Here is a 10,824-nt window from a genome sequence, read left to right on the forward strand (position 1 = left end):
GTGCCGTAAAACTTAAACTTAAAAACAAAAAAAACGTTGATTAAAACCAAACCTAAGCTGACTGGGACAAAAAATGTCATGGCTTATTTGTTGATTGTTGCTTTCTCTTTTCAGAACTTGGAACTGTTGCTCCGATACGTCAACGATATTGTAGAAAAACACACTGGGAATGAGGTGAGTTATGGTGTCCAGATTTGAATTTGTTGTAAGTTAATAGATGAATAAATAGCACCTGTATATCGAAAAGCCACACTCTACAGCATGCTCTTTTCGCTTTACAATCCTTTTTTTTTTTGTGTCTCATGGTGTTCAGGCGTATTTTGTCTTTATTCTTTGTCATTCTTTTTCTTTTTATGGTCAGGTAAGTGTTCTACTTGATCTGTTATTTGTTTTTGTGGTCAGGTATTTTGAAAGTGTATTTCTTCTTCTTTCTCCTGGTGATAAGGTGTTTTTTATGATTATTCTTTGTCATTATTTTCTTTTTACGATGGCAATCTTTATCCATCTCTCGGGAGAAATTTGTCCTGGTCATTTGTAGTCAGGTATATTGAAATTGAAGGTTTTTAGTTGTTGGTTGGTGGTTGCTCTGGGGTGGTCTGCTCCTTCTTTCTTTGTTGTCAGTTATTATTGTGAAAGTGTTTTTATCATTACTCTTCGTCTTTATTTTCTTTTTGGGGTCTGTTGTTATTTTGAAAGTGTTTTTAATCTTTATTGGTCATTATTTTCTTTTTGGGGTCAGTTATTGTGAAAGTTTTTTACTTTCATATCTTTTTGTGGTCTGCTAGCGGTAAGGTGTTGTGAAAGTGCTTTTATCGTTATACCTTATCATTATTAAGTTTCTTTATGTGGTCAGCTATTATTGTGAAAGTGTTTTGATCAGTATTCATTTTTATTATTTTCTTTTTGTGATCAGTTATTTTCTTTTTGTGATCAGTCGTTATTTTCTTTTTGTGATCAGTCATTATTTTCTTTTTGTGGTCAGTTGTTATTGTGAAAGTGTTTTTATTATTATTCTTCATCATTATTTTATTCTTGTGGTGAGTGATTATTGTGAAAGTGTTTTTATCGTTATTCTTCATCATTATTTTCTTTTCGTGGTCGGTCATTATTGTGAAAGTGTTTAATTCTCCTCCTGTCTGTCTGCGGCGGTTGTCAGGTGCTGGAGGCGTGCTCCAAGTGCCTGGAGTGTCTGTGTAATGAGGAGTTTGCCATTGCTGGAAAGTGCGAGGTCAGCAAGAAGACGCTGGTGGATGCGCTGGTCATCAAGCTCAAGCAGGCCGTGCAGGACTACTTCACAGAGGTTTGTCTCATTGTGAAAGTAAAGAAACCCAACAGCCGTTGGCCATTTTTCTGCTCATGGGACAATTTTTAAAAATGTTTTGTTTTGCATAGCTGCCACTTTCCCGCTAAATAGCGGAAACTCCGCTTCATCTAGCTTGTCCCGCTACTTTCCTCCTTCCTCCGCGGGACCGCTCTCGGTCGCAAATTTCTATACTTTTTTTTTTACCCGCGGAAAACACCGAACCGGAAGAGAGACGAAAACGCCGCTTGCGCATGTCCGCCCATGGCTTTTTACTTCCGTTCTTCTAGGCCCAGCGCAAGTTTCACATTGTTTATTGTGGGTGGATCAGCACACTGTCGATCGCGCCGAGTTGTCATTGAAAACGGCGGAAATTCGAGAGAAATTGATGCAGAATGTAAAAATAAAAGGAGCTGGAATGAGAAAGAAGCAGCCGGTGTGCGACTTTAAAAGTTCATTAGAAAATTGAACTAGCCGCTTGCTGCGACAGAAATTGCGCCCCGCGGCACTCCTGTACAATTGCGGTCCCGTTTGTTTACATGACAGCTATTGTGGCTGTGGAAGTGAATCTAGATCTAGATCAAAATAATCTATCTCTAGATATAATCTAGATCTACACATATTTAGATATCTAGATTTTAGATCTAGATTAGATAGCCTAGGCTATAATTTTAATTCAGTTTAGATCTCTAAATAAGAAACACCCTACACTACAGGGGCACTAAGTGCAAATGGGACGGCAATTGTACAGGAGTGCCTGCCTCCTTGATCCGATACTGCTCTACATCGATGTACAATTTTAAAGTGAAAGAAATCTTTTTATGAGACACCAGCTGGCAAAAAAAACCACTGGATTTTTAGTCACCAAGTCCAAACTGTTAAATTGACTTGAATGCTTGTTAGTCAACTTAGTCCCATTTGGTTTTTTGTTGTTGTTTTTTTTTCTTTCAAATACATTTTAATTCTGTCGCCTATGGTTAATAATATGACAGTTGTCCCTTCCAAAACCGTAAGCTAGATTTTCCAGTATATATTGCCTCTGGATCTCACTGGTTTTACTCCGGCCTTCAGGGAGCGCGCGTACGCCTTCGCGTGAATTTCCTCCTTTTTTTAAATTCCTGAGTGGCAGCTGAGGTTTTAGTTCGACACTTTTTATATCCATTTAGAAATACTTTTGTGTGTGGATTTTTCTGAAAAACATTGACCGCAGGCACAAAAAAATATATAAATTTGCAGTTTTCAAGAACACTAAAGCTTTGGAGGTTACCAAACTGGTGACCATTTTCTTGTTAATGTTACCTTTGACACCAGACGACTCCTGCCTCCTTCAAAAGCTCATAATTTGCACGTGCATGGCGAGTGAACCAGTTTTGAGATGAGACCAATAGCTCCAAATGCCAAAAAATTGATAAGCGTCTGATTCCACTGCGTCATGACTCACATACATATATACCCACTGGCCAAACGCTACATGTTATTTGGCATTCCTCAGGGCGACACTCCGGACGAAGACGAAGCTTTTGCCCTGCTGGCCAGCCTGAAGAGAATCTACGCTTTTTACTCGTGAGTTTGTGGTCTCCTTTATACCGTTTGATGAACAGTTGGAACAATCTATTGTCTTGATCTCTCCTCCTTAAAAATGTTTGTTACTCCCTTGTACAACCCATAATCCAGGCACTTACACGATCTTATTGTTTTGCGACTGAAATAGAACTCTTACTAAAACTAAAATAATAATCATTTACATTTTGAGACTGCTTTGAGATGGGGGGGGGGGGATTCTTACCTTCTTGGTTGTCTTTTCCTTGTTCTGATTGTACGTATGTTCCATGCATGGACTTTTCTTTTTTGAGAAGTATTCTTTTAATTTCTGATTTACTGGTTATTTAATTCCCATCTTACTTGAGTTTTTTCTTTCATTCATCCAATTTGATGTACAAGTAGAATTCTATTCTTTTACTTTTTTAGGTTTCTTTCAAGTCGGGTATTTTTTGTTGGATGACAGGTGGACGCCTGACACTGTGTTATTGTAAAGTAAAAAAAATAATTTTTGTAACCACGCAAGGAGGGAAATTGGAAGTGCCTCTTTGTACAGGTGATCGTCTTTGACGGGTGGCTGATAGAGTTTCTTGGATAGGTGGCCATAAGAGCAGGTTTTACAGCATTTATTGACAGATGGCTGTTGGATTGTCTTAGACAGATGGCCGTAAGAGCAAATTTTTACAGCGTTTATTGACAGGTGATTGTCTTAGACAGGTGGCCGTAAGAGCTAGTTTTTACAGCGTTTATTCACAGGTGATATCTTAGACAGGTGGCCGTTAAAGTGTCTTAGACAGGTGGCAGTTAAAGTGTCTTAGACAGGTGGCTGTTAGAGCTAGTTTTTACAGCGTTTATTGACAGGTGATATCTTAGACAGGTGGCCGTTAAAGTGTCTTAGACAGGTGGCCGTTAAAGTGTCTCAGACAGGTGGCTGTTAGAGCTAGTTTTTACAGCGTTTATTGACGGAACATTCCCCCATGTCCCCAGGTGCCACGACCTGACCAACTGGGAGTTGTGGGAAGACCTGTTCCTGGTGGTCAAGTCGGCGCGGGACAAAGTCAGCATTCCTGAGGAGGTGAGTGCTCAGCTGGTGGGTGGGGCAGGTTCTCAGGGTGTCCCAGGTCGCTCAGGGTGGTGTGTGTTTGTCTTCTCTCTCTCTCTCTCTCTCTCTCTCTCTCTCTCTCTCTCTCTCTCTCTCTCTCTCTCTCTCTCTCTCTCTCTCTCTCTCTCTCTCTCTCTCTCTCTCTCTCTCTCTCTCTCTCTCTCTCTCTCTCTCCCTCTCTCTCTCCCTCCCTCTCTTTGTCTGTCTCTCTTCAATGGCGGGTAGTTGGAGGGTGCCGCTGGAAGGTATTACTTTATTTCTTTCCCTGTATTGCTTCTGTCTGACTTTCTTTTCCCCTGCACTAAATGACTTTTAATATATTGGTGTGCTTCTCTTTACTCAAACAAATCAGCAATCACTGTAATGTACTGTCTTTATGTTTGAGAACTGCAGCAGTTCAGATTGCAAGTGGGTGGTTGGAGGGTGCTCTGGTGTGGTTTGCTCCTTCTTTCCTATCAATCAAACATCTATAGTCCTTATCCTTTCTTCTTTTTTGTGTTTGTTACTCCCTTGTAACACACATAATCTTCGGCACTTATACGACCTTATTGTGTTGCAAGTGCCATAAAATTCTTACGAAATCAGAGAGCAATGTCATGTGCTACTGTTTGTGTTCCAGATCATTTGCAAGGCCATCCAGGCGTGCTCCGTGGCAATTCTCTGGTTCTTGAAGCGCATTGACGAAACCAAGCCCAGACCAGTGAGTTACTCCTGTGTTGTTTTTACATCTCTTTTAGGCCTGCCACGCACTCTGATAAAATTGGACCCCTCCCATTTTTTTTTTTTTGTTGCCTATTGAAGAACCCTAATAAGATTTGCATAAAATCCTACTTTTTTCTTGAATTCCATTTCCATCAGTCGAATGCAATGTATCGTAAATGACATGAAAGTACTCAGGGTTTTTTTGGGTTTTTTTTCAATATATTCGCCCGACATAAGATAGGCCTATATGGCATACAAATAAATGTTCTTATTTGAATGCATTTGCAATGCACATTTATTTGCCACAATTAGTTTGTAATGTAATTCAGATTGTAAAAAAAAAAAAGCAGTCCTTGTTATCCATGTGTTAATTGATGTTTTATGTCTGCGTCGTGCCAGGACGAGATGAAGCGGTTGAGGAAGAAGCTGGCTCACCTCATGCTGTGTTGTCACGAGCTCATGTTCCACGATGGGGAGAAGGTCAAGGAGGAGGTCAGTATGGGTTGGGTTGCTTTTTTGTTGCTGTTGGTTGTTGTTTTTGGGTTGTGTTTTGGGTGTTTTGTTTTGTTTGTTTTTTTCATTGTTGTATTTATTTATTTTTATTTTTTTTGAGAGTTTTTGTTTGTTCGTATTTTTGTTGTTCATTTCCCCCCCCTCTCTTTCAATATGTCTTTTATCATTTCATTCTGATAAATTGTACAAACTCAACCCACCGTTAGTTTGCATTGGGCTGAAGTCGGAGAAGTAACTGATTTTGTCAGCATGCCTCACCCACCGACTGTTCAGCGTAAAACTCCAATCGTACGTCTCTGTCAAATAAAATAGCATGTGGTGGGGTCTTATGCTAAGCAGTCAATATGTGAATGGATTTTAATTTTTTTTAAACCGTTGCTCATTTTTTCAGAGGGCCTCACATATGTTTGAACTTTTTTGGGTTTTTTTCTTTCCCTTGTGGCCAGATGTATGTGACCATTTATGACTCATTTTGTCAGAATACCTCACGTGTGTTAAAAGTTTTTTTTTTACTTTTGTCTTTTCTCTCCCCCGTGTTCAGGCGTACGTGACCATCTGTGACCTACTGATCGTGTTCGGGCCCCACATGGCAGACGCCAACCCCCTGATGGGCCCCCTGGTGTTCAGCGTGGAGCCCAAGCTGACAGCACACCTCAACGACTTCCTGATGACCAAAGTCTTTGTGGAGGACGATGATGGTGAGTCCAGATGTGATGATAGTAATAGGCATGCCTCTTTAATTTGCTAATGCTGCTGCATTCCCATTTGTACTCCTTACCCCCTGTTAGTCATCCATCTTCTTCTTTTTCTTTTTTTCCCCTATTTTGTTCTTTTCCTCTTCCTCCACCTCATTCTCTTTCTCCTCCTTCTTCTCCCCTTCCTTCTGTCGGTGAAATATTAGATTTGGAGCAGTGTCTCAGATATGGAACTTCGTTTCTCTGCGACAAAATTTTTTGGCGTTGTATCTTTTCATCTTTTGATTAAATAGTCAAGGACAGCGTTACTTTTTCTCTTACTGATCTACCCATATTTGTAGGAATAATATAAAAATGAGGTTAAAAAAAAAAATAATTCTGAACTGAAGTACAAAAGCAAAACTGAACGATTTGCAACTGAATTATAATAACAAACTGAGAAAAACTTCTGACTGGGATATCCACAGACGATATCGACGAGAACGTGAAAATCGAAGAGCTACACAAGCGGCGTAACTTCCTGGCGTGTTTTTGCAAACTGGTCGTCTACAACGTGGTTCACATCAAAGTCGCCGCAACCATGTTCAAACACTACATGAAGGTGAGGACGGGAGAAATGGGAGAGGGAGGGGCTGAATTTTCTTTATTGTATAGTGGAAATAATTGTGTAAAATAGCCACCCATTGTTGAGGAGGAAAGTGGTCACCTTATTCGGGTGACTGCTAGAGCAGGTTCCACTGTAAATGTTTTATGATAATATCAGTAAACATTAAGATGTTCAAGCACTATGTATGTGGGGGATTAGTACTGTTTTTTTTGTAAATGTTTTAGGACAACATCAAGATGTTCAAGCACTAGATCCATATGAAGGTGGGGGGAGGGGGGATGGACGATTGTTATCATAAATGCTCTATGCTAACCAATAAGGTGGCAACATTATTTGTAAGTGACTCCTAGGTTTGAAGATTTTTTTTTTTTTAAAGACTAGACTAACATTTTTCAGGACAATAAAAGTAAAAACATGTCTTTTAAAAGACTTTTTTTTTTCACCTTCTTGAATGAGATACAAATATTTTTTTCCCCTTCATTTATACAGAAGTGCATTGTTTGTTGCTACACTCACATTCCACATGTATATTTTATAATTTTAATTCATTCAAATCCATTGGATTCTTTGTATGCTATATAATGATTTGCATAATTCCCTCACCAGTTCTACAATGACTATGGTGACATCATCAAGTTTACCCTGAGTAAGGCGAGAGAAATCAACAAAGTGATCACCTCGAAGACGCTTGCGATGAGTCTGCAGCAGGTAGGTGTCGCACTTTTCCCAACCGACTGGTTGTGGCGTAGAGAGTTCTAGAAGGTAGATGTACAGTTTGGCTCTTCGTTAATTAGCTTATTATTTGTTTAATTTTGTTCTTATTTATACTTATTGTTGTTTTGTGAGTCATTTTTCTCTCTGTTGTTGTCTGCAGTTGTTCAAGGAGCTCCAGGCAGAACAAGGAGAGGTAGACCGGTCGTCTGATGCCTTCCAGTCCATCAAGGTATGGGACAAATGTGGTGACGGGTGCTGGCAACCTAAGATAAGATAAGATCAGATAATACTTTATTATCCCAGAGGGAAATTTTTCTTGGCTGTACAGAACCGTAAAAACACATGCAGGTATACATTAAAAAATTTAAATTATATACTGCTTGAATGTTAGCCCTTGGAAAGAGAGAAAGAGAATAAGAGAAAGATATTACGTGTTATATTGTGAAAGTTTTTCTTGGTGCGTCTAATTTATAGGTTACTCTCCATGATTAATTAGTATGAAATATTAAAAGACATTAGACTTGAAATAGAAAAAAATGGCATGAGTTGAATATCTACAACTTTGACTCCTGTGTTTATTTTTTCAGCTGATATCTCCACTGGCTTGCGAGAAGTGTGCTTCAAAGTCTTTTCTTTTTTAAAATGAAGTTGTTTTACATAATTGTAAATAATGATGGTGTAGACGTTGGGTGCTTTGTCATTGTACTGGGAAGATATTAGTTCAATCCCTTAGTGGCTAGGCTACTGGGACCGTAACTGTGGGATTACGGGTTGTAGGGGTTTGAGGCTGAGCTGGATCCAATGATTTGTCCTCGGGTAAGGCATTTTACACAAATTTTGTTTTGGAGATGGAAGTTGAATACAGAGGTCGCACCTCCTGAAAAACCTCACATTGTTGGGAGGGGCGTTAAACCTATACCATTTCAATTTTTTTTCTTTCCCCATCTTCTTTTTTTCTTCTTTTTTTTAAAACATTTTTTCCTGACCCGTCTATTCTCATGTCTACCACAGGAACTGTCCCGGAGATTTGCCCTGTCGTTCGGCCTGGACCAGATAAAGAACCGAGAGGCCGTGGCTACAATGCACACGTGAGTTGTCGTGACGATGGCCGAGTCTGAAAACTGGGTGGTTGTTGTGTGCTCTAGTGTGGTTGATCTGAATGGCTCTTTTCCTCTATGGAGACAGTCAATTTATCTTAAGATGGTCTCAAGGTTGTCTTCATGCAGCTTCTTTCATGGCTAATTTGAAGTGCAGATTCTGTCGCAGAGCTTGCATGTCAGTGGCGTGGATCGAAGCTCTATATTTCCGCTGTTTTCCTTTCGTCGTTGGCGCTTCTCAGACTGGTTGTTTCTGAGGCTGCTCTCTCGCTTTATAGTTCTTTTCTTTATCATTCTCCTCAATGTTTTCCCGTCCTCAACTATTTCTTCCCAGATGCTAACATCTACTCCAAGCTTAGATAAGCTGTTTTTGCAGATGTCTTTGTATCCCAATTTTGGTTTTCGTCATGGTCTCTTTCCTTGGGCAAGTTTTTCATAGAGAGGTTGCCTCGGAATCCTGTTGTCGTCCATTCTCTTGACATGGTCCAGCCTTCTTAGTCTTCTTAAACACAGGAAAGTTGTCATGCTCTGGGGGTTTGCCTTGGCCAGCACTTCAACATTGGTAGCCTCATCACGCCTTGTTGTTGGTCTACTCCATTTATTATTATGTCCATCATTACATGTGTCAACCCACCCGGGGTGGTGTTGTTGACTAAAGTATCTTTATGCCATTCCCTAAGGGGGGAACATTAACATGTTCTTATGCACAGTACATTGTAAATGGGCTGATTCATCAATGTCATGCTCATAACTGTGCCTGAACTGCAACAGGGAACTGCTCCTTTTTCTTTCCTAATCCTTACTATCGTCATTTTTCTCTACTTTTTTTGGTATGTTTGTCACTCTCTTGTGACCCACTATTTCCGGGGTGCCTTGATAGTCGAAGCAGACTTTGTGCTGTTGAAACTAGAGAGGTGAGCAGAGAAGGCCTGATTCCCTGTAAGAACTTCTCTGTTGACATCTACCTCTTGGCGCTCATATGACCTTATGCAGTTGCGAGCGCCGTAAAAACTCTACTAAAACAAACAAATGACATGTGTCACGACATGGTGGCACTTATCAATTTTTTGGGCATATGCAGTAATTGGTATAATGTTAAAGCTTATTCATTTGTTGTGCTTTTGAAGTTTTAAAAAATCCATTTCTTGTCCATTGTATTGTATATTTTACTGCTTTTTTGCATGCTCGGTTTCTTTGATCTGTGGTGAATATAGTCACAATGATTTTTTAAAATAGGTGGCAAAACCCTGGCTTGCTTCGCATGTTTAGCTATGGGTTTGCCAACTGTCCTGAATTTCTTGGGACTGTCTTAGATTTGGCAGTAGTCGGGGAACTTTAAAGGTTTTATCACATACACTACACCAAAACAAGTCTCACTTGATGTAATTTTGTTCGTTGTTATAAAATCTCTACCCTGCCGGGGGGTGAAAGACATCGATGATGATGTTATATAATCAAGTATTTATAACGCTTGATGTCCCCAATTGGATTTTGAAAAAGTTGGCAAGCCTGAATCCATGAAACAGTGGGTGGTTGGCGGGTGCTCTGGTGTAGTTTGCTCCTTCTGTCCTATCAAACATCTGTTGTCCTAACCGCTTCTCCTTTTTTCTGTGTTTGTTACTTTCTTGTAACGCCTCTAATCTTCGGTACTTAAATGACCTTATTGTGTTGCAAGTGCTGTAAAAATTTCTTACTGAAACTAAACATTCTTTGGATGTTGAGCCATGGGCTTGCCAACTGTACCGAATTTCCCTTGACTGTCCCAAATTCGGCAATCAGAAATTTGAGAGCCTTCTCACCTTACACTACACCAAAGCCAGTCCCACGTATGTTACTTTGTAAGTTGTTACGTAATTTTATGTTATACCATTGGGTATCCCTGATTTAGTTTGGGAAAAGTTAGATAGCCACGAGTGACAGAGTCGTAAAGTGTCTGTCAGCGAGTGAGATTAATAAGTACAATTTTCTTTTCTTTCCCCCCTCCCTCCAGAGAAGGCATCGTGTTCAGCCTGAACCCGTTTGACAACCCAGACCGCGGCCCGGCCGGCGCCCCTCAGAACCTGGCCTTTCTGGAGGTGTTGTGTGAGTTCACCAACAAGCTCATGAAGATCGACAAGAAGACAGTGTGAGTACTGCTCCTTTACACTCTAACTCTTACAGTTAAAAAAATTATTTTTTTAAAAAATCAAACAAAAGTGTTTGATGGCTTTGGGAGGGTGTAAGATTTTTTTAAACCAAAAACTGACCATATAAAGACGTGTAAAGTACCTACGAAATGGGAATATGGCTACTTGAAGGCAAGGGAAAGACAGTCACATACTTAAAAATCAGTTGAGCTGCAGGTTGAAGAACTAGCAGTCGACTTCCCCTGTGTGGATGGTTGGCGGGTGCTCCCTCTTTCCTATCAAACATCTATCGTCTTTATCTCCCTCCTTCTATTTTGTGTTTGTTACCCTCTTGTACTTTTTACTTTTACTTTTTTATCCTCTGTTGCTGTTAAGCGTCGAGGGGAGATGCAGTTTTCTATGGTAGGCCAGCTCCGCAGCTCTTTCAGT

At 40.1% G+C, this 10,824-nt stretch overlaps 1 protein-coding gene across 1 annotated transcript in view; it reads left to right on the forward strand.

The window, feature by feature from the left end:
* Positions 1-10,824, forward strand: part of LOC101859351 (cohesin subunit SA-2) — a 56,563-nt gene that overhangs the window by 23,077 nt on the left and 22,662 nt on the right. Inside the window, exons 17-28 of the mRNA XM_005104506.3 lie at positions 115-174; positions 1,157-1,300; positions 2,793-2,863; positions 3,827-3,914; positions 4,561-4,641; positions 5,043-5,135; positions 5,698-5,854; positions 6,319-6,452; positions 7,065-7,166; positions 7,333-7,401; positions 8,184-8,260; positions 10,260-10,394. Coding sequence (XP_005104563.1) covers positions 115-174; positions 1,157-1,300; positions 2,793-2,863; positions 3,827-3,914; positions 4,561-4,641; positions 5,043-5,135; positions 5,698-5,854; positions 6,319-6,452; positions 7,065-7,166; positions 7,333-7,401; positions 8,184-8,260; positions 10,260-10,394 — 1,211 coding nt within the window. The remainder of the gene's footprint in view (positions 1-114; positions 175-1,156; positions 1,301-2,792; positions 2,864-3,826; positions 3,915-4,560; positions 4,642-5,042; positions 5,136-5,697; positions 5,855-6,318; positions 6,453-7,064; positions 7,167-7,332; positions 7,402-8,183; positions 8,261-10,259; positions 10,395-10,824) is intronic.

Source organism: Aplysia californica, unplaced genomic scaffold (assembly GCF_000002075.1).
Source record: "Aplysia californica isolate F4 #8 unplaced genomic scaffold, AplCal3.0 scaffold00422, whole genome shotgun sequence".
In the NCBI taxonomy this organism is placed as follows: Eukaryota; Metazoa; Mollusca; class Gastropoda; order Aplysiida; family Aplysiidae; genus Aplysia; species Aplysia californica.